This window comes from Narcine bancroftii, unplaced genomic scaffold, assembly GCF_036971445.1.
Source record: "Narcine bancroftii isolate sNarBan1 unplaced genomic scaffold, sNarBan1.hap1 Scaffold_165, whole genome shotgun sequence".
Taxonomy (NCBI): Eukaryota; Metazoa; Chordata; class Chondrichthyes; order Torpediniformes; family Narcinidae; genus Narcine; species Narcine bancroftii.
Genome location: NW_027211900.1, coordinates 757017 through 781854, shown reverse-complemented (window position 1 = coordinate 781854; position 24838 = coordinate 757017). Strand labels below are relative to the sequence as shown.

The 24838-nt window shown below is 42.1% G+C and overlaps 1 protein-coding gene across 2 annotated transcripts in view; it reads left to right on the top strand.

The window, feature by feature from the left end:
- Window positions 1-9158: 9158 nt before the first annotated feature.
- Window positions 9159-24838, top strand: part of LOC138750535 (microtubule-actin cross-linking factor 1-like) — a 37399-nt gene continuing 21719 nt past the window's right edge. For both annotated transcript variants that reach the window (XM_069912627.1, XM_069912626.1), the window contains exons 1-4: window positions 9159-9517; window positions 19399-19608; window positions 23890-24118; window positions 24351-24667. In XM_069912627.1, coding sequence (XP_069768728.1) covers window positions 9320-9517; window positions 19399-19608; window positions 23890-24118; window positions 24351-24667 — 954 coding nt within the window. In that variant the 5' untranslated portion in view covers window positions 9159-9319. The remainder of the gene's footprint in view (window positions 9518-19398; window positions 19609-23889; window positions 24119-24350; window positions 24668-24838) is intronic.

The following is a 24838-nucleotide window of genomic DNA, read 5'->3' as shown; positions in this document are numbered from 1 at the left end:
AACTGGGTTTGCTGGCTGTGTGATGTCATCAATGGGTTTATTGTTACACAATAATACAGAAAGACAAGTGAAACCATGGCAATCTCCCAATATTTACTCTCTCGCTATGATGTCACAATGAGACCCCAACCCCCCCACATTCTCGGAATGAATGTACTCAAGGGGCAGTTTATATTTGAGGGTCTCCCGCCAACCATTGTTGTCGGGGCAGCCAGGTGGACTCCTCTTGTCATTGCCCCTCCCTCCCAGGTAGTCTGCACCCACCTGGATCGGGTGCCAGGGGGCTATAAGGAGATCGGGGAAGTGATTGATACCCTCCTCTATGAGGGGGTGTGATAAGACAGCCCAATCTGGCCTGTCTGTAATAAAAATGGCACGTGGTGTATGATACTGTAAATTGGACAAATTCACTCCCCACCCCCCCACCCCCACCCCCCCCCCTACTCACTCTTGCTCCGGTCGTTTTCGATGTGGTTAAATTGGTGGAGGATATCACGGGCAGGGGCGACAAACCCTGGTATGCCGTGGTCAACATCGACAATGTGTTCTTCTCTAACCCATTAAGCCCCAACTCCCAGGACAATAGTGGAATCCTACACAGGTGTTCTGTGGGCACTGCCCTTCGGGCAGGTTGACCAGGACAGCAGCATTCAGGGGCTGAAATACCTCTCTTCCATTTATGGAACACCAGAGGATTGCACTGGCTTCTTGCTGGGAAGATCACATTCGGAGAGTACAGTTTTGGGTTGGACGTGAAGATGAATGGAAGATAGTAAATTCTGTGACAAAGAGCCGTTACGACACATTCACATCCTTCACCGTGCTGGAGAAAAGGTCAAGATACCGTAAACCAAAAGTTAACATCGCATAGTGATTCCCAAAGTGGGTGCTGCCTCCCCTCTATGGGCATTTAAGAGACCCTTAGACTGGCACCTAGATTAGCGAATAATAGAGGGTCACAAGGCAGGAAGACTTTAGTATTTTAGTTTGGAACGAATATATGGGTCTGCACAACATTAAGGGCATAAGGGCCTCTACTGTGCTGTAGTGTTTTATGTTCTAATGACATCATTCTTTTCACCTTCAAAGAATAGGCACCTGACCTGTCTTGCCCTTCTTTATAAATGTTCTGCATTTATATAAGTGGAGAATATACTGTGGTGATATGCTATTACTCCTCTAGGTCACCAGCACCACCACCTGACAACCTCATATATAAAGCCGACCAATCCTAGGCTCCTCCATTCTGACCTGGGCTTGCACAGAGGCAAGAACTTGCTTTATATACTTGTCTATTAAAACTAGCATTTAACTTGGACTCTGTCTAATGTGGTTGATGTTAGTCACAATTTAATAGACTAATATATATATATTTTATATATATATACATATATATATATACAGCTCCGCCTGTTAGTTAATTCAACGGAACCGGGATTGGCCGTGCAACCACCTGGGTTTCTGACTTACAATTAAGGATCGCGACAAGCACGGGCAGAAGGCGTACGACAAGTCGCCCTCCTGATCATGATCTACTACCAGGATCTCCTGGATGGGTTGCTAACTCTGAGACACCCCTAGCCAACCCCAATGTCCCACAGGGTGCACACGCTTGCCCAGGACCGAGTGTCCGCATGGCGAAGGGATCAGTTGGTAGGTGTCCACTCACAATCTGACCATGACATTAACCTTCCATTTGTTTTCAGGCAGCAGAGGAACTCAATCTAATGTATAATAGGGACAAGTGTGTCTTTAGCACTAGGTAACTGGCCATCCTGGGATATGTGGTACAGAACGGGGAAAATCAGCCCAGACCCTGTCCGCATGCACCTGCTCCCAGACCTCCCAGTCCCACACTAACAGAAAACCTTAAAGAGATATTTGGGACATTTTGCATATTATGCACAGTGGGTCCCCAACTATGAGGACAGGGCTTGCCCACTGATAAAAGCCTCCGGTTCCCAACCTGCCCAGCAGCTGTCAAAGCCTTCACAGATATTAAGGACCTGACTGCAAAAGCAATCCTGCCATCCATAGATGAGACGATCCCATTCCAAGAGGAGACCGATGTATCAGATGTAGCGCTAGCTCCTACACTGAACCAGGAGGGGCGACCGGTAGCCTTTTTCTCATGGACCCTACAGTGGTCAGAGGTGAGAGACTCAGCAGTGGAAAAGGAGGCTCAAGCCATTGTGGAAGCAGTAAGGCACTGGAGAGATTATCTGGCATGGAAACCTTGTCAGGACCAATGATCTATGGCTTTTACGTTCGCCAACCAGAACAGGAGAAGATAAAAAAACAATAAAATCTTGTGCTGGAGGATAGAATTGACTACATATAATTACGACATTCTTTACCATCCAGGGAGGCTCAATGAGCCCTCAGATACACTGTCCAGGGACAACTGTGAGGCCCTCAACCACATGTCCCAACTGCAGAGCTTGCACAATGAGCTGGGCCACCCGGGAGTCACTAGACTGTTTCACTTCAAAAGGACCCAAAATCTCCCATTCTCGGGAGAGGAAGTAAGGACAGTAAACAAGGGCTGTCCCATCTGTGCGGAATGCAAACTACAATTGTACTGGCCGGATAAAGCTACACTTATGAAAGCTACTAGATCTTTTGAGCACCTCAGCCTTGTCTTTAAAGGCCCGCACCCTTCCTACGACAGGAATGTCTATTTCCTTAATGCCATAGACGAATACTCCCACTGATCTTTTGGAATCCCATGTCCCCACGTATCGGCAGCCACAGTAGTAAAGTGCCTGCAATCCATTTTCAGCATGTGTGAGTACTCCAGCTATGTACACAAAGAGGGGTTCCGCTTTATGAATTCCGAAGTCGACCCAGTACCTACAGGACAGAGGTTTTGCCACCAACTGCACCGCAAGCTACAGTTCCAGGGGAAATGGGCAAGTAGAAAGGGAAAATGCCTCTCTCTGGAAAACCATCCTGTTGATCTGAAAGGCAAAAGACCTACTCGTGACAAGATGGCAAGATGTGTTACCAGAGGCTTTACATTCTATACGCTCGTTATTGTGTACCACCACTAACACAACACCACATGACCATATGTTTTCCTTTACGAGGAAAGCCGCGACAGGCACAGTGCTGCCTAGATGGTTGATGACACTGGGACCAGCACTCCTCTGGAAGCACTGCCCAGACCCACAAAATGGACCCACGGGTGGACCCAGTGGAGTTGAGCCAGGCGAATCCCCACTATGCATTTGTCACATTCAGGGACGGACGGGAAGACTCGGTGGCCACCAGGGACTTTGCACCGGTTGCAATCGTGGACAATGTGGGAGACTCACAGTCCCCTATGGATCAGCATGAAGGCAACAGACACTAGGACAGCCAACCATCACATCACCCCAAAGGGCCCCGCCAAACAATACACTCCCAACAACCAGTACTCGTACAGAAAACCATACACCCCCTCCCACCCTGCAACCGACAGGAATCCCTACACCCCCTCAGCATACTCCCACCTTGCAACCGACAGGAAGCCCTACATCCCCTCAGCATACTCCCACCCTGCAACCGATGGGAAGCCCTACACCCCCTCAGCATACATCCACCCTGCAACTGACGGGAAGCCCTACACCCCCTCGGCATACTCCCACCCTGCAACTGACATGAAGCCCTACATCCCCTCAGCATACTCCCACCCTGCAACCGACGGGAAGCCCTACACCCCCTCAGCATACTTCCGCCCTGCAACCGACGGAAAGCCCTACACCCTGTCTTGGGTAAACTTATACCTCTCATTTTGTTCGTTTTAGATTGGTCACAGTGTTTGAGCTACCGAAAGAAAATAGACACACACACACTGAGAGCAGTTCAGTTTATACAAGGCTTTATTACTAAATTTAAATCTGAATTCACACTACAATATGCAAGCCCTTCCCAATTATACATCAACACCTGGACTGGTCCCAACTGCTGAAGCAAGGCAACGACTGCACATTTGTAGAAGGTTGTCGGGGCGCTGGTAGCAGCTTCTCCACCTCCCTTGACCGGGACGTTAGCTGGATTCTTGAAGTTCTTCTTCTTGCTGAGAGATGTTGCCACCTCTTGGAGAGTCTCAAACTTCAGCAGTGGGACCATGGCTTATATTACCCCAAAAGTTGTTTACTTCAGATCTTATCTCTTTGAATAAATGATTTAATTATCTTCAAGGTCTCCTGACAGTCTGCGACCAACAAAAGACAACTGCATCTCTGGGCCTCATGAGGGAAGTTGGATAATGTCTACTGATTCATATGCATCCCTGGGCCCCATAGTGTAAATTTAGATAATGTCTACTAATTCATATGCAACAAGCAGGTTCTCAGCCTTGCAGGAGCAAAGGCTGCAAAAGTAAGAAACATGGTTTAAATCTTCCATTACACACCCCCTCATCATGCTCCCACCCTGCAACCGATGGGAACACCCCCTCAGCATACTCCCACCCTGCAACTGACGGGAAGCCCTACACTCCTTCAGCATACTCCCACCCTGCAACCGATGGGAAGCCCTACACCCCCTCAGCATACTCCCACCCTGCAACTGACGGGAAGCCCTACACCCCCTCAGCATACTCCCACCCTGCAACCAATGGGAAGCCCTACACCCTCTGAGCATACTCCCACCCTGCAACTGACGGGAAGCCCTACACCCAATCATCATATTCCCACCCTGCAACCGATGGGAAGCCCTACACCCCCTCAGCATACTCTGGGGAGCAGGGCACCAGAAATGGAGAGAACATCCCTGTTAAGAAGGTGAAGCTTGGGATATGATTCCACCGGCCAGTGACCATAACAGTGGATCAGAAATGGGTTCAGCGGCTAAAGGAGCCACACAGGCTGCACATGAGTTATGTTCATGGGAACCGCTCAGGCTGCGGGCTGCTGGAGACTGGCTCATGGGAATCCCCGTAGGAAATGGGATACGAGAGGGTGCTGAGGGCAAAAAGGGCTTCTGAAGGGTCTCGGATGCTGAAGGCTTCCTGATCATGTCGGAGGTTTGGATCTGGAGCTTGTGTTACACAACACCAATCGTTGTGGACCCTGACATCATCAACAACACACTGCCGCAACTACCTGTCCTAGCGGAGCTAGATGCTGAATTTACCATCACCGATGTCATAAAAGCAGTCCATTGCATGAAAAATAACAAATCACCTGGAATCAATGGTATCTCTTCTGAGATCTTGAATTGGTGGCGAAGCACTTACCTCCGAGCTCACAATACTATTCAAAACATGTTGGCTCCACCGTTACATCCCCAAAGATCTGCGGGACGCAAATATTGTGACCCTTTCCAAGAACAAAGGTGACCACCAATACTGCAGTAACTACCATGGCATCTCACTGCTCAGCCTTGTAGACAACATACTCTGTTGTGCAATCCCATTCAACCCCCCCCCCCCCCACCCCCACGTCTGCCAACCATCGCCAACAGAATACTGCCTGAAAGCCAATGTGGCTTTCGGCCATCTCCATCAACTATCGATTTGGCCTTCGACTTCCAACAACTGCAAGAGAGATGCATTAAACAACGCAAACCTCTCTATATGTGCTTCATCAACCTGACCAAGGCCTTTGACTCACATCTATTCCATGTCTTAAAACATCTTGGCTGCCCTGACACACTACTGTCCATCATCGTCCAGTTTCACAACATCATAGAGGCCACTGCCCAATTCGATGGCTTGAGATCAGAAGAGTTCCCAATCCAATGCAGCATAAAACAGGGTTGCGTACTCGCTCCAGTTCTGTTTGACATTTTCATCTCTGCTCTTCTGCGCCATGCCTTTCCAGAAGCTTCAGGCACAGCGCTGCACACAAGGAGCTCCAGAAAACTTTTTAATCTGTCACGGCTCCGGGCCAGGACATAAATCAGAAGAGTTATGATTTGAGAACTGCTCTATGCAGATGATGCTGCCTTCATGGTTCACTCCCAGCCAGAGCTGCAAGTATTGTGTGATGCATTTGCATCTGCCTGCACTGAATTTGGTCGGAAAATGAGCCTGGGCAAGACGGGCATCTTTAGCCAACAAACCCACGACACTCCATCAGTTACGATCAATGGGTCAGTGCTCGCCAACATAGACAAATTCTGCTACTGAGGCTTCACTGTGACAACAACGAACTCACTTGATGCAGAACTGGACACAAGCCTGGGAAAAGCATCCACTGTCTCCATGCCCATGTGTGGGAAAACTGCCACCTCTCCACCAAGTTGAAAATCCGAGTCTACGAGGCCTGCGTGCTGAGTATGCTTCTCTACAGCCTTGAACCCTGGGTCACATACATAAAGCATGAACACTGCCTAACGCATTCCATTTCTGCTGCCTCAGATCCATCCTAGGCTACTCATGGCACGACAGAGTCACAAACGTCCAAGTCCTGGAGAAGACTGGAGGTACGGACCTCTACTCAATCATTCGCGCTCACTGCCTGCGGTGGGCTAGCCACATTGTCTGTATGCAGGATGGCCGATTGCCCAAAGATGTCCTCTACGGTGGGCTACCAGATGCTCCCCGCAATGTTGGCCGCCCACGTTTTCACTACAAAGACGTAATCAAGTGCAATCTCCAGTCATTCCATGTCAACCATACTGACTGGGGGGACCTCACCAAAAAAATCGCACTGCATGGCGTCTGCGATTCGCAGTGGAACATCACAATGTGCCAACGACTACAAAAAGTTCCGTGAGGGCAGAAGAGCGACAAGACACTGTGTTCATGTTCACTTGCGAAGGGATGGGCCACGATGTTGTCAATTAATTAAACAGGAGACTGTGCAGCCGCAGAGGCTTAGGGAGCATAGGAGGAGAATTCACAGACCGTGGCTCTGAACAGAGGTTGTTTTGATTCCCTTTCTACTCCAATAGCTCAGTGCTTAGAGCACTGGCCTTGTCAACCATTCCTTGCTGGGGCCTCATTTCTGCAAGGGGAGCTGGACAAAGTGGTGACTCTCCGTCTGCCTAAAATAAAAGGAGTCTTGAACCTTGAACCTCAGTCAGAAGTGAGGAGCTGTTTGGAAAGGCTGGGTGCTGAAGCCTATCAGCTCCTCTCTGAGCGGTGAAATGGATCGGTTCCAATTTGCAATCGTAGCAGTAGGTCTATGGTGGATGCCATCTCACTGGCACTACACAAACCCCTGGAACTCCTGGACAGCAAAGATGCATACTTCAGGATGCTTTTTATCGACAACAGTTTGCCATTTAACACCATCATTCCCTCAAAATTGATCATCAAACTCCAAGACCTTGGGACTCAACACCCCACTGTGTAATTGGATGCTGAATTTCCCTCTCCTCCTGTCCACAATCAGTGAGGATCAGTAAGAACATCTCCTCTACAATCTCCACCAGTACCAGAGGGCTGTGTTCTTAGTCCCTGCTTTCTCTCTATAAACTTATGACTGCGTGGCTCAGTACAACAAAGCCAATGCAACTGATGCTACCATGGTAGTGGATTGTATATAATGGGGCGATGAGACAGCATACAGAAGAGAGAATGAAAACTTGGCTGAATGGTGCATGAACAACCAACTCCCACTCAATGCCACCAAAACCAAGGAGCTGATTGTGGATGTCAGGAAGGGAAATCCAGAGTTGTATGGTTCAGTGATCATCAGGGGATTAGTGGTGAAGAGGGTGAGCAAATTTCAGATCTTGAAAGTCATTATCTTGGACCCAACCACAAATGGCGTTGTGAAAAAAAGACGTCGACACCTGTACTTCCTCAGGGATTTGCGGAGCTTTGGTACGACATCGGAAACCCTGGCAAGTTTCTATGGAGGTGTGGTAGAAAGTGTGCTGATCGGCTCCATCCCAGTTGGGTATAGGCACATCAATACCCTTGACTGAAAAGCCCTCTGAAAGGAAGTGGACACAGCCCAAGACATCACAGGCAAAACCCTCCTCACCAACGAAAACATCTGGAAATCTGCCATCGGAAGGCAGCATCAATCTTCAAGAATCCACACCACGCAGCACACACTCAGGAAAGAGATATCGGTGCCACAAGACCCGCACCATAAGGTTCAGGAACAGCTGCTACCATCAGACTCCTCAACAACAAACTCAGTTCAGGGACTTATGTAAGGAGGGTACTTTTACACTTTATTGATGTTTTTCTCTCTGTATCGTACAGTCGGTTTGTTTAAATTTCTTTATTTGTTTACATCTCAGTGTTGAGTCAGCTTTATATGGCATTGCCAAGAAGGGTTAATTCTGCATGGCCCACAGCAAAAATAATTTCAGGGATGGATGTGACGTCATGTATGAACTCTGACAAAAAATCTGAAATCCGAAATTGGAAATGTCAGATGTTTTACACGTCTGGACATGGCAAAAGAAACCTTTTCAATGCACTGTTGCCAAAAGTGACTTTAGTTAGGGAATATTCTGGGATTTGGAGCTTTCATAATGTGACAAAGACAAGGCCATTTCCTAACCCCTGTTGATCTAACTAATGTGAATTAAACATCTGCGATCCTAGCTCCATGAAACAAGCCTTTGATAAGTTGGGTCACTCTTATGGTGCCATGTTCTCCCAGAGTAAATCATCTCTGATACCAAACTTTTTTTCCCCTCCCAGAGCAGTTTAATGATTTTGGGAGATGTAATGGTGTCAAATAAACATTCCATCATCTGGAATCCAATGAAGTGGTTCAACCACATCGGAAACGACCACAGCAAGAGTGAGTTGAGGAGGGGAGTGAATTTGTCCAATTTGCAATAACATTCACCACGTGTCATTTTTCTTACAGACAGGCCAGAATGGGGTGTTTTTGGGGGGCACGGCGGGTCTTATCACAGTCCCTCATAGAGGAGGGTATCAATCACTTCCCCGATCTCCTTATAGCCCCCTGGCACCCGATCCAGGTGGGTGCAGACTACCTGGGAGGGAGGGGCAATGACAAGAGGAGTCCACCTGGCTGCCCCGACAACAATGGTTGGCGGGAGACCCTCAAATATAAACTGCCCCTTGAGTACATTCATTCCGAGAATGTGGGGGGGTTGGGGTCTCATTGTGACATCATAGCGAGAGAGTAAATATTGGGAGATTGCCATGGTTTCACTTGTCTTTCTGTATTATTGTGTAACAATAAACCCATTGATGACATCACACAGCCAGCAAACCCAGTTGCTGAGACTGCAGTCGTGTCCATTGTGAGGGTTGAACGTGGTGCGAGCGCGTGGCACAGTCTTTGCCGAATACCAGGGCTTTTTGGCCAAGTGAGGCTCACGGTGGTGACGTATTTGAATTACTACATCACACGTCACTGGAAACACCTCGCGTGTGACTTGCAGGAGAATGGGCAATGCCTTGTGCTGTCTACGAGTGGCACGAGTGGCTGGGGAAGAGGAGCAGAGTAGGAGATCCCTCACTCCTCGGAAAAGAATGACGTGCAACTGCTGCAAGAAGATCAGAGGCAGGTGGTTTCATTCCCGAGTTGCTGCGGAGGAATCGTCAGACTTCAATGTCGACCGCAGGGAAGAAAACACGCAGCAGGTACTCTCGGTCACGTGTGAAACCTTCTATGAGGCAATGTCGAAATGAACATAAGTTGTACTGTGTGCACAAGGTTCATTACTCACGTAAACATCAGACACTCATCCTATAAGGAGAGTTTGGTGTTTCGCAGCTAATTACCTCCAATTCAGTGTTGGTAAATCAGTTATGCTTTGTCTTATCTTTTTCCAAAGCATCTACAGATTGGGTGCTTCATTTATTCTGAAACTTAAACAAGGTCATCAACAAGTGAATCCTACTTGGAATTTATACATTCCTACTTAATAAATGGGTCCAGATAGTCTTATTTTTGTAAATTAAAATGAAAAACATTCTCTTTCCTTTCACAGCACAAAGGATCCCCAAGGTTTAAAGTGTAAATGATAAAACTGGAATTACTGGATATTTCAATAAGAACAGAAAAGGCTGGAAACTCCCAGCAAGTCAGGAGGTGACCAACCTGCTGACTATTTCCAACATTTTCTGTTGTTACATTTGAAGTATAATTATTTTTAATATTTCTTCTGGGAACAATTGGCTGTCAAAGGCAGGAATTAAATTCTCTTTATTGTTTTGGAGTAGGGAGAGTTTAGTGCTTTTTTTAGGAAGGAATATATGGGTTGGCACAACATCAAGGGCTGAAGGGCCTGTACTATGCTGCAGTGTTCTATGTTCTGTGTTTCTGCCATGGTGATTTAAGAGTAAATATTAACCAAGGACCCCCAGAAGAATGTGCCCTTTCCTTTGGTTTCTGCCCTGGAAGAAAGACTGATGAAAGACTGGAGTCCTGGTTTTCTGGCTGAAATCAAAACAAGAGTGTTCTTCGTAAAGATGCACCAAGAATCTGTGGTTTGCCTTTCATCAAATTCAAGTCAGAAACCTCAGCCTTGAGTGTATAGGTGTAAAATCTGAATGTCTCTGGGGATTGACCCTGTGCCATGTGTTCAGTTGCAATGCCTTCAGCAACCCTTGAACCAATGTTCATTGGGCCAATCCTGAAAGGTGTTTTGCCTTGCTTTTTCCAGATACTTTTGTTCTGTTCACTGCCATGGTTCACATGATGAAGATAATGCTTTGCAGTGGATTTGAAAATAGTCATTAAGTTTTAACTGTGACTTTTACCTGCAAGACCACATGCTTGTTCTTGGTAAAATGTTTTTATTGAGTTTAACATATAAGCATACATACAGAAATCTGAAAACCACGTGACAATTCATTCCATTACGAGTAAGGACACGCGAAGAAAACAAAGTTAATGAAACTACATTCAGGATGACTTGTTAACCTCCAAAACAATTACACTCCAACTCCAATCATCCAAAATCAGATTCGCTGAAATCCTCATTTATCCAAAAGTTTACAAAAATTCAAATAAATGAAGATATCCAAAACAAATCAGGAATCTGCATTTATCTGAAATATTTTTCAGAGACAAACTAACCTCTCAGGTTGAAAAAAAAATTATTGCACGTGAAATTAGAACATCGATTGTTCTCGTTTCAGGTAACTCCCTCCCCTCTCTTTTTCTATTCCTTCTTTACCTTCCCCTATTGACTTTTCTCTCCAACTCTCCCATCAAACTGCACACCACTCACTCCCAGCAAGTGGTTGGAAGAATCCCTTGTCCTGCCGTCATCCAGGAGAGCGGCCTCGGCAGCAGCCGGTTGGTCACAGCCCTTTCAGATAATCGGAGTTGTAATGTAATAAGAAATAATCTATATGGTGAACCCATTTATTGAAATAAATTGTACAAAACAAAAGAATAAAAAGAAAAAGAAAACAACTTGAAAAATTAAATCTAAAAAATACATCTAATCTAATGCCTCTCTCTAATCAAGGTTACCTTGCAGACAGAGTAAAATGGGGATTTTTGTTTAAGGTATTGGAAAAATTTAAATTTGGGCCACTCTTTATTGGTTGGGTGAAGGCCTTATATAAAAATCCATTGGCTAGAGTGGTGACAAATGGACAAGTATCTTCTTCCTTTATATTATCTAGATCAACTTGACAGGGTGTCCTTTGTCACCGGCTTTATTTGCTTTGGTTATTGAACCGTTAGCGCGAATGATTAGACAAGATGGTGATATTAAAGATATTAAGGCAAATGAGGAAGAGTATAAAATGAATTTATTTGCCGATGATGCTTTGATATATTTAACAAATCCTACGCAGTCGTTAGGAAGGTTACATGCAAGGTTGGAACAGTGTGGTGCATTATCAGGATATAAGGTTAATTGGGATAAGAGTGAAATGATGCCTTTGACAAGAATGGATTATGCAAACTGCAGATATTGTTACATTTAAGCGGTTGGATAAAATTAAGTATTTTGGGATAAATGTAGATGATAATTATAATCATTTATATGAGTTGAATTATAGACTATTATAGCATAAAATTAAATTAGATTTAAATAGGTGGAAAGATTTACTGATAACTTTAATAGGGCGATGTGGCGGCGCAGTCTCCCATGGTGTATAACGCCACATGGCGGAGCAGCCATGGGAAGATGGCGCTGTCAAGGTTTTCTCCCTGCCTCAATTCACCTGCTCAGCACACGCCTGGGGCAGCGATTCTGATATCACAATGCACGAGGTGACTGAGCTTAGGCTGCCCTTAAGAGGGCGCGGGCTGAATTTGAATAAAAACATCATTAATGGCTTTCAATGTGGTGGCTGAGTCTTTCTTGGTTGTGTCCAGCACGACAGTGTTTTAAAATGAATTTTTTCCCCCCGTATTCAGTATTTTTGTCAATCAATTACATGTGGGATTCCTAAAAGGTTTTAAGGATTTCCATGTGCTGGGAAGATCTTTATTATGAAAAGGTAAATTGGCAAGAGTATCTATACAAAAATTGACTTGGAGTTTTATAATTACCACATTTTCAGGATTATTATGAAGCGGCACAATTCAAGTTTATTAATAGAATGGTTGGATCACAACAATCTTTACGTTGGGCTAAAATCCAAATGGCTCAGCTTCATGAACAAAGAATGCAACAGTTTATTTATAAATGGAATGCTCAACTTTTCCAAAATTATCCTTTACCGGTGTTAAAACATTTCATGGAAATATGGTATCGGACCAACGTTGCTATTGGTGCTGAGGGCAAAATTTCGGCTAAAACCCTTTGTATTAAAATAAGCTTTGTATAAAAATAAATCACATATTCCTGAATATTTGGGAAAAGAAAGGTATTATCTTGGCCGAAGATTGTTATGAAGCTGGAAATTTTGTTTCATATCAGTGATAGAATGAAAAAATGGATCAGGTCCATGCTTAGTAACTTTGTTACTAGATAATTTTGGACACAGTTTGAGATTACCTCGAAGGAAGAGATTTGAATGTTCAATTATTGAAGGAGGGGAAAGGGGATTGATTACACAAATGTATGCTTTATTACAAAATAAGATGCCTAAGTCGGATATTTATAAAGTGAGAAGTAAAAGGAAGAAGGATCTGTCGGTTTTAATTTCTCAGGATGATTGGATGACATTATGTGAGGACAGTGTGACTAAGCCAGTAAACGTAAGATAAAGATTCGTTCATTATAATTTTATTCATCAACTTTACTTAACACCTGAGAAGTTGAAGAGGTATAGATTTATCTCTTTGGATATGTGTTTTCAATGTGGGGAATAGATAGGGTCTTTTTTACATTCAGTATGGTTAGGTGATCAGGTGAAACCCTTTCTGAATGGAATTATGGAATTTTTATTGGGACATATGAAGTAAAATGGAGTTTGGAAATGAAATTGGATACATTTCAAATTGCATTTATTCAGTTGGAATAGGCAGTAGCGAGAAAATGTAAAGCTATAACCTGGAAAGATTAAATTGAATTAAGTATTCAGAGATGGCACATGGACTTGCAATCATGTATTCCATTGGAAAAGATAACTTACAATTTACGCCATGCGTCTACCATTTTTGTTAATGTGCGGGTCCCTCTGTGAAATGTATGGGTCTAAATATGTCATGGTTGATTGGTGACATCAAACCCGACTATGATGGTTTGTTTCTTTAGTTTGAGGTTGTAGAGGATGGGAGGGAGCTAAGAGAGGGGGTGGGAGGGGGGTATATATGGGGGAAATTTTTGTATGTTAATATGATGTATTTTATTGTGGATTTTGAATTTGATTTTAAATAAAGTATACAAAAAGAAGGTTACTTTGTAGACCACATGCTAATAGTTCCTTTCATTGTTGTTCAATAACATCTGATCCTTTCCTTCTTCTAAACTGTATTTCTGTGAAATCTCCACACAGCGGCTTCTCTGTGCATTTCCGGCACTACCTGATCCAATGCACTAATTGATAAGGTGGTGTCTGCAACCTATCTTAAGGAAGGCTGAGACGACCACAGATCGCTAGTGATTGTTGTTTACTTTCAAGCAAAGTTGGCTCGGCCAAGGGTTCTTCTCAGATCTCTGAATGTGCAGTGTGACAAGAGTTTTAGAGGTAGCTTGGAATGAATTACTCGAGCAGCTTCCACACACACACATTTGAAAAGCCAGAATTTTAGCAGGATTATTGCATCTTGCTTTTTGCAAAGGAGCAACAAAGTATCCACATACAGCTTGCCTAGGAGAGCATGTGGCGTTAGCAGGCAGAGTTAGAACAGCTTTGCTCTCAGAGAGGGAGGGAGTGAGAGAGAAGGAGTCAGAGAAATCTGTTCCAGAGGGACAAGCTGCCAAACTTTGGAAGGCTGCCTGGTCAAAGGAGAAGACTGATGGTCTGAAAGATGACCTGAAAGAAAAAGATCATCCGGAGAACCCTGAAGGGGGAAAGTTCTGTCAGAAAGACTAATTAAGAAGTAATCAGTTGCAGATGCTCTGGAAATGGAATCTCTCTCTCTGAAAACCAGCAAGAGCCCTTCTGAGTGGTAACCATTTGTCTGTTAAACACCAAAGCTTGGTGAACTTTGTTAATGCTAATGTATGAGCACTGTTGCAAGAATTGCCTGCAACCAGGACTGTGATCCAAAGAACTTTTCTAATCTTCAATACACATTACACTCACCTGCACTTAGTATTTGAGGGCGGATTAATTGGGTTAGGTAGGTTAAGTAATAAGTTAAAGTTCAATTCTGTTTTCATGTTCAAATAAAATTCTAAACTACTTTTGTTTAAATAACCCTGTGTTGTCGTGCATATCTATTGCTACTGGTTTTTGGGGTCATCTGGACTCCGTAACATTTTATGGGGGCTCATCCTTTAGGATTTGAACATTGCAGTTTCATGATTTATTAGTTGATTGGGATGTTTTTGCAGGCTATTTTTACAAGCTAACAGAAAGCTTGTGTCTGGAAAAACTGCAGCAATGGATGTTGATACATTTTTGTTACAACCATCACCTGCAGAACTGCAGAAGGTGAGAAAATAGGAAGTGATGGCTATTTCTGAGGCATTGAAAATTGTTGAAGTTAAACATTGGATGAGAAAAGTACAAACGTAGAGGATTATAATAGTGAAATATTACATGTGAAGGAAAATTTGTTGAGGAAGACTCACAAAAGGACATTCCAGAATAATAGGCATTTTCAGAGAGCTCATGTGGACCAGATTAATAAACCTGTTCATAAGGTTAGGATGGAGCAGGATAGTAGGGCTGAAATAAAGTCTGGAGAAAATGTTCAGTAAAAAGATGAAGGAAAGGTAGGAAAGGACAGAACTTCTGTATTTATATGCCATTTGTGTAAGAAAGCTGGTCGTGTGACTGTCTAGTCTTGAAACAGAAAAGGTAAAAACAGGTTTAACCAGAACCATGTATACAGAAACAGTGGAATTTAAGGAGAGCAGAGGTGCATAACCTGATCAGTAGGTCATGGATGTTTTCAAGCCTTTTGTGTCAGAGGGCTTTGTCTCAATAAAGGAGGGAGAACCACAGGTTCCAGTTAACATTCTTAGAGATACTGAGGCTGCTCAGTCATTGTTGTTAGAAACCGTTTTAACTGTGGATCAAAGGACAGACACAGAGGAGACAACTTTGATTAAAGGTGTTGGAGATGAGGTAGGGTCAATATTGCTTCACAAGGTTGTGCTAAATTCAGAATTAGTCAAAGGAACTGTTGTAGTAGGAGTTACCCATGCAAGGTGTCTCGTTTTTGCTGGGGAATGATTTGTCAGAGAATAAAGTTGGGTCAGTTTTAAGATTGACAAATTGGCCTAGTAAGGATGTGGTTAGAGAGGATGGTGAGATATATCCTGCATGTGCGGTAACTAGGTCTGTGACTAAGAAAATGATGACAGCTGAAGATGATCCAGTTGGGGAAGTCACGTGATGGAGTAGTGGCCGGTCAGGGAATTCCAGCCCTCTCCGGAAAAGTTAAAAAAAAACGCACAAAACACAAAGGTACAAGATTAAAATTTAAAACAAAGTAAAAATAAAGGTGAGAAGAAAATGGCAGCGAAGAGAGAAATGTCGAAAACAACGGGAAGAAGAGAAGAAGAAAGAACGTCGGAAGAAGAAGGTGAAGGCCTTACCTGTCCGAGGAAGAACGAGAAATAATCGTAGAAATGGAAGTAGAGGACAAAAGAGAAATTAGAAGAATCTAATAAAAAAGTTAAAGAGGCACATGAGCTGTAAGCTCAGAAGACAGATATAATGGAAAACTACATTAGAAGAAATAATATAAAGATAGTGGGCCTTAAGGAAGATGAAGAAGGCAAGAATATGAGAGAATTTATAAAAGATTGGATCCCCAGGGTCCTAGGAAGACCAGAATTACAGGAAGAAATGGAAATAGAGAGGGCACATAGAACATTAGCCCCGAAACCACAACCGCAGCAAAAACCAAGATCCATTTTAGTAAAATTTTTAAGATATACAACAAGAGAAAATATAGTGGAGAAAGCAATGAAGAAAATAAGAGAAGACAAAAAGCCACTGGAATACAAAGGTCAAAAATTTTTTTTTCTATCCAGACATAAGTTTTGATCTCCTGAAGAAGAGGAAGGAGTTCAATACAGCAAAAACGATCTTATGGAAAAAAGGATATAAATTTATGTTAAAGTACCCAGCGGTACTTAAAATAGTTATTCCAGGGCAACAAAACAGACTATTCTCGGATCCAGAGGAAGCACGAAAATTTGCAGAACAACTACAAAACAAGCAGAGAGATGAAGACATGTAATGAGAGTAAAAATGACCACGAACTATATGTATGTGTGTATATGGGTATATGTATATATATATTATATAGATATATATATATAATATATATTAATATATATATATATATATATATATATATATATATGTAGATGTGTATGTATGTGTGTGTATACATGAATGTATACGTATTTAGAGGAAAATATATAGGGTATAGATAAGAATTAATAAGGGAATGAAAGGGAATAGAGGGAATAAGGAGGGAATTAAAAGAGTGACCTTTGTTACATATGAAAATTGAAATCTTTTCCGGTGGGGGGCTGGGTGGGGATGAGTTATGGTCACTGCAAAATCAGTTGACAATGGCGAGTGAATTCGCAAATCCAAATGGAGAGGGGAGATGTGTTTGCCCAACAAGAGATAAAGGGCAACTCAGGAGGGGGAGGGGAGAATAGGGTTAAAGAAGTTTTAAATAGGAGAATAAGGAAAATTTTTGATGTTTTAGAAATGTTGTCTTATAAAGTGTTCAAAACAAGAAAACAGAAATGGTTAAGAAGGAAAGGTGATGATGGAGAAACGGAAAGGGAAGATAAACAAAGTATGAAATGGCTATGTTGAACTATATGACTTTAAATATTAACGGAATACATAACCAAATCAAAAGGAAGAAACTGCTAAATTTACTGAAAAAAGAAAAAATTGATATAACATTTGTGCAAGAAACACATTTAACTGAATTGGAGCACAAGAAATTAAAGAGAGATTGGGTAGGACATGTAACAGCAGCGTCGTACAATTCAAAAGCAAGAGGAGTAGCTATATTAATCAGTAAAAATGTACCAATTAAAATAGAAGAGGAAATAATAGATCCAGCAGGGAGATATGTAATGATAAAATGTCAGATATATTTGGAGTTTTGGAATCTACTCAATGTATATTCCCCTAACGAAGAAGATCAAAAGTTTATGCAAGATATTTTTTTGAAGATAGCAAATACGCAAGGGAACATATTAATAGGAGGGGATTTCAACCTTAATTTGGATTCAAATATGGATAAAACTGGGAAAAAAATTAACAGAAAGAACAAAGTAACCAAATTTATAATTAAATCGATGCAAGAAATGCAACTTTTGGATATATGGAGGATACAACACCCAAAGGAAAAGGAATATTCATATTATTCGGGTAGACATAAAACATACTCAAGAATAGACCTATTTCTGTTATCAGCTCGTAAGCAAGATAGAGTAAGAAAAACAGAATATAAAGCTAGAATATTATCGGACCATTCACCCTTGATATTGACAACAGAGTTAGAGGACATCCCTCCAAGAATGTATAGATGGAAATTAAACTCCATGCTACTTAAAAGGCAGGATTTTAGAGAATTCATTGAAAGACAAATTAAAATGTACTTTGAAATAAATACGGAATCAGTGAAAGATAAGTTTATACTATGGGATGCAATGAAAGCGTTCATTAGAGGGCAAATAATAAGTTATGTAACCAAGATGAAGAAGGACTATAATCAGGAAACAGAGCAGTTGGAAAGGGAAATAGTATATATAGAAAAAGAATTAGCAATGAAGGAAGATACAACTAAAAGAAGAGAATTGGCAGATAAAAAAATAAAATATGAAACACTACAAACATATAAGGTGGAGAAGAACATAATGAAGACAAAACAGAAATATTATGAACTAAGGGAAAAAACGCACAAAATCCTAGCATAGCAGCTTAAGACAGAACAAGCTAAGAAAATGGTATTGGCATCAAGGAAAAAAGACAAACAAATCACATATAATCCAACGGAGATCAATGAAAACTTTAGAGAATTCTATGAACAATTATACCAAACTAAAAACGAAGGGAAAGAAGGCAAAATAGATGAATTTTTAACTAAAATTGAACTACCAAAATCACAAATAGAGGAATAAAATAAATTAACAGAACCATTTGAAATAGTAGAAATACAAGAGATAATAAAAAAAAACTACCAAATAATAAAACACCAGGAGAGGATGAATTCCCAATAGAATTCTATAAAACATTTAAAGATTTATTAATTCCTCCCCTCCTGGAAGTAATCATCCAGATTGACAAAACACAAAGCTTACCAGATTCATGTAAAACAGCAATAATTACAGTAATACCAAAGGCAGGGAAAGATCCACTCGCACCAGCATCATATAGACCAATATCATTACTTAACACAGATTATAAGATAATAGCTAAACTATTAGCAAACAGATTAGCAGAATATGTACCTAAAATGGTAAATCTAGACCAAACTGGATTTATTAAAAAAAGACGCACAACAGACAATATTTGTAAATTTATTAACTTAATTCATGCAGTAGAAGGGAGTAAAGCGCCAACAGTAGCAGTTGCTTTAGACGCAGAGAAGGCCTTTGAAATGAAAGGGGAGGGATTAGACGAAGGGGCCCGAGAAATGAAGGCAGTGTTAGGGAGACATGAGCAGGGAAATGATGAAGCGGAATTCCATCGATGCCCGTGTGTGTGTATAGAAGGCTGGTCTTTAGTACCATCCTTTTCGTATTGATCGAAGACTGGGCAAGACCACGTGTTGCCCATGTGCATATTCCGATGAAATGGTGTGGAATGGCCACTGTTTATAAACAGGCATCTTCCACTCAAGTGGTTTCACATCCTCCTCAATCCCAAGGGTTTGCAAATAGATGAGGGAATATGGAATTGCTGCCAGGAAAGTACAACACGTCTTCAAACTAACAGGATTTTGCAATTTGTAGGAAACAACAGAAGATCACCTACAAAAACATAAGAAGACAGTAGGTGATCTTCTGAAATGGTTGGCAGTCGAGGGTCACTATGGAGTTCATATCACCGAAGACGAATTCTACGCATTAGGTGATGGTTTCCAGCTGGAGGAAGAGGACGATGCGATGTGGTCATTTGCTGAGATGGGCGAAAGACTGAATGACCAACAGCAAGGCCTGAAGGTATGAACACTTCCAGGTGTTTTGGATAAATGTATATTCGAATAATTGTAAAAATATTTTGGATTGGACTTTTCATCAGAACCTCTGATCAGTACAGATTTGATGAAAGGCGACTGACTAAATTTCACTTAAATAATGACTAACACAATTTCCAAATGAGGTTGAATTGAATTTTGACGATCTTCTCCCAATCCTATTCAAAGATCTAGCAGATCCTCTTTCTAACTCAGTCATACTTTCTGTTCTTTGCTCTGGCCCAGTCACGCAAGTGATGAGAGATGACGGGAATATGATTATCTTACTAGTGAAGGGGCAGTGATTGACGATGGTCACAGAGGCCCTTCACTAACAATCTCACCATGGCAGCTTCTTAACAAAATCTCTTCACCTCAGTAATGCAGTTTTCTCATATAATGTGGATATTGATGTTGTAAAGGGAAGAACCTCCTCCCCTATTTTGATAACTCCAGCACCCACTCATGTGATTAACTCTTTATAACCCATTGAATGGGCCATGCAAGCTATTCACAACCAAAAAGGGTTGAGGAAGCATACACCACCGGAATGAATTCTGGCGTAGCAACGTCACTGTTCGTCCACTCAACCAGGCCAGATCCTTGTGCAGATCTAGGGATTGGTTTGGAAAAGAGAGTGAGTAAGGCTACAACCCCTCACTACCACAATTTTCCTGTTGTTGAAGCAACTGTTGGTGACAGCAGGAGCAGAAAGATCCATCCCATGTTTCTCCAGGGGCTCCCTCAATTCTGATGTGTGGTAGCACCATTGTGCTAAATGGGATAGATTCAGAATAAATTGACAGCTGGAATCACAGTGGCCAAAAGGTACGATGGGCCTTTAACATTTGCAGCAGGAAAGTGTTACTTACCATCGTTAGTTCTCCCATTACAACCAAGACAAGTCATCACCATGGTTTAATAGGGAATGCAGATGCACATGAGGTGCCAGACTGATAATCTTACAACATTGGACAGTGGGCAGGCAATGCAGAAAAAAAAAATAACATTCCAAGGACAGAATTAACCGCTGATGAAATTTGAGCTCTGTCATCCTTCCGGCTGGATCATGAACAGTAAACAGGAAAAGAGGGACCAAGGGTCTCCTCATTCTCAGTGGAGGTAGTCCTCAGCTTCTGAATAACAAAGTTGGGGTTAAGACACTTTCTAGCATGTTCCATCAGGTTCTTCCGACACCATCACAGAAATCACTTTCACCCCATTTATTTTACTTTGGAACACCAAGTGCAAATAGGACCAGACTCCATCACATTCGAAGTACTGAAGAAGTTCAGTCTAGATTTTTTTGCACCTCTTGTCACAGTTGATGCACTGACATCCTTCTGACAAAGTGGCAAATTCTTCTGGTATCTGGTCCATCTACCAAAAGCAGGACAGAGCCATACTTTAATAATCAGCTGCCCGATGGAAAGTGTGGCCCACTCACTGTGACATAAAGTGGCATTGTTCACCAATAACCTGCATAATGGTACTTCATTTGGGTGTTGTCACATGACTCCAGGTCTCCTTCTCACTGTGGTCCTAACATAGACCAGCCATTTTGAGTACTGTAATTACCAAAGCAGATCAGAGGCTACCTGTCAAGCAGTAGGTGGCGAACCTTTGCTCCGCACTTGACTGGATGAGCACAATTCCCAAAGGGCCCAAGGACCCTAACAGCAGAGCAAAGCAGTTGGCTTGATTGGCCCTCCATTCATTCTCTCCACTGAGGTGGTCCTGTATCCTATCAACGGAGTGAACGACATCTACTCGACTCCAAGAATATGTCCAAAGAGGTGCCACCTGACATGGACAGGGACGTGCGGTAGGTCTGTAGGAACATTACTACCTGCTGATTCCCCTCCACACTCCTATCCCTTCTCAGGGGCTAAATTCAGAACTCCCAACCTTATAACTTTGTAGAAAGACCTTGACAAGTAGCATGACAGCTATTCAAGAAGGTGGTCCATGATGACATTGCCGGCAGTGAGGCAGAACTAATCAGTTTGGGCCCTGGCAGGGACACCTGCATCTTGAAGTACTAATGTGAAAATGATAATTACCCAGAATGTTTTCACTAAAATGGGGATAGATTTTCATGTTTGTCATTCCTTAATATGCAGTGCTCAAGTCAGATTTTCATCGTTAAAAAAGAGCAAAGATCTTTAAACATTTACCAATTGGTGTTATCTTCTTTTCGTAAAGCTTTGCTTAACATGTATGCAAATTATTGCCCTGTGTGTGCTTGACAGCCTGGTTTGTTTTGGAATAAGGCGACTTGAATAAAGTCTTGTCAAGTCCAAAGGATGTTGAACAAAATGGTAAAGATAAATACAATAAAGTCACCGTTATGTCTCTGTGTGGGAGGCTTCTTAAATAGCAGAATTAAAATCTCTTCTGCTATTTGAATCTTGCATCTTCTTAGAGATGCAAGATTCAAATAGCAGAAGAGATTTTACTTATTGATGCCTTCCACCATGCCAGGAAATGTTCATACTCACATAGACATGCACCCCACATTGGTGCACGACATTTACCACAGTGAGACGGGTGTGTTATCTCGTCAGGATCATGTGAACTCTTTTGTAACTTCCTAGGAATACACCCTTCTCACTGTGGTAACCGTCGTGCACTACTGGGGAGCACCTATACATGAGTATGAGTGTGAACAGTTTCCTGAGATGGTAGAAGGCATCAGTAAGTAAACTCCCTTCTGTTATTTGAATCTTGCATCTCTAAGTTATTTAAGAATCCTCCCAGGTAACACGGAGACAGAACATGTTGGCAGTGGTCGGTCTGAGAGAACAAGAATAAAACTATAAAATGGATTGGAAGTGACTGAAATCTGAAGGGGAAGAAGAGAAAAAGTACACCTGAAAATGAATGGCTGGTGCAACAGCAGTTCACCCAGTGATGGACGGGAGGCTGAAGATATTGTTGAATCGTTGAAAACGTTTCAGCAGATGTACAATTTAGCAGTGAAAAGCTATTTTAAAAATGCAACAGCGAGGAGAAGGTTAGTGCTATACATGTCTGGATAGGGGAGCCAGGCCGTGACTTATTTAATAGCTGAGAGCTTACGGGGTGGAGAAAAATGATCCAGAGCAGATATTTGCAAAGGTTGTTTCTCACCTTGAACTCAGCTCTAATCCTAGACTTGAATGCAATGAATTTCAAGGTTTTGTGTAAGAGACTGATGAGACTGTTACTAACTTCCTTACTACACCAAAAACTAATGCTGCAAAATGCAGATGGAAGGATATAGAGGAAAGATTAGCTGATCCACTAATATGCCCATCCTGAATGCAAAAGTCTCTTATAGGGAAGGATAGCTTGAAACTGGCCAAAGATATAGAAACAGGCAGAGTCTTCGAATCCACGAGGACACAAATGAAATCCCTATCAATGCAGACCCACCCACAGCAAAGTGAAGGAAGGGTTGATGCTATAAAAAATACAATCAGAAAAGTGCCACCCCCAGGACCTGTAGGAAGGGCAGCAGACAACACCCCTCCGTGACCAAAATGATTGCCCCGCATATGGTTCTGAATGTGGAGCCTACGGCATAGCAAACCACTGGGCGAAGATGTGCAAGTCTGGGGTGAAGGAAACAGTGATACCAGTGAAGAAAAAAAGACAAGAAGATCCACCATCTCTTGAAACTGTTCACACACTCATATACATAGACATCCACCCCACAGTGGTGCACGACAGTTACTACAGTGAGAAGGGTGTATTCTTACACAGTTACAAATTAGTTCACATTCTCCTGACTAGATCACAGTCAACTCTAGTTAGATTTCACGTGTTCTCTTTTAAATCATGAAAGAATATTAAATCCCTGAATGGAAAGATAAGGATGAGATCATTCAAATGACAAAAGTTTAATGTGCTTAAGTTTAAAGTAAGTCTGTTTGACGGGGAAGGGACTGTGTACAAATACTGAAGGAGAGGATTTATTTTCTTGTCAGTCAAATTAAATATGGAATATATTCTATTCCATCTCAGCAGGATTCATCCTTTGACACAAGCAAAGAATTGTAGATCACGGTAGTTGATTAAACCTCCGAAAGGATAAAACCGTTTAGGTTTCTTGACTTGAAATACGTTTCCTGTGTGTATTTAAGGGTGTTTTGGTACCCTGATTTTTAATAAATTGGGAAACCTGAATATTTTATTTCAATTGCAAATGCAATAAATAGAAACCTTACCTCCCCCAAGACAACTTGGAGCAATAAAAATGAACCTAGGATTGTTTCTTTTCTAGGAACATCACCAAAAGTTGTCCCGGAAAGAGCAAGAGTTGGTTTTGGCCACAGAGGCAGCTCAGACTTTCCTGGAACAAAATGTCCAGGACCCTTTGCGAGACGAGGCAGTTGCACTGCAGGAGATCTTGAATGTCTTGATGGAGGAGTACGAATCCGCTTTATCAAGTGCAGATTCTCAATTAAACGTGATTGAGGATCTGCATCTAGAATTGCAGAAGTTCCGAAAAGGTGAGAGAAAGTATTCATTTATTTTCCAGATTACTATAAAATACTATTTACTGAGAGTTGAAAAGAATTCTAAGTAAGACAACAGAAAGCTACATGTGGTTTGGAATAACCCCAACTTGTAATTATTACAGGATCCTGTCAATGTATCAAAGTCTAGATAATCTGGTATTTTTTGACCATTTTGAATGCTTTAAAACATTTAACTATTTGACCATTATATTCCTTTAAACAGATCACGATGAATTTGAAACATTCATGAGTCATTTGGAGAAGGAACTAACAAAGATTAAAGCTGGGGAATTTGACTCCACGTCATTGACATTCAAACTTAAGAAGCAGCAATTCCTCTTCAAAGATCTTCAGTTTCACAAAGGGGATCTAAGACACCTCAGACGATCTTGGAAAAGTGTCATCGATGCTGCCTTTCACTTTGAAATCAGGAATGCAATTGAAAGCTACAAGATCCAAATTGATCCTGATGCCATAAGCCAACATGTGGAGGAGACGGTTGAGAGCGCCGATGCTCGCTTCAACACACTTCGATCAGAAGTATGACATATCTTCATTTTTTTTTTAGATTAATAGCATTTAAACTCCAATTTTACTTAAGATCAGTAACTTGAGAGCATTTTGATAGACTGAGCAACTTGTGTAAGTTTTAGTCTTAGAAGAGTGGCTCTGGAAAAGGTTTGCGGCTGTTATTAATAATACCCATGAAGA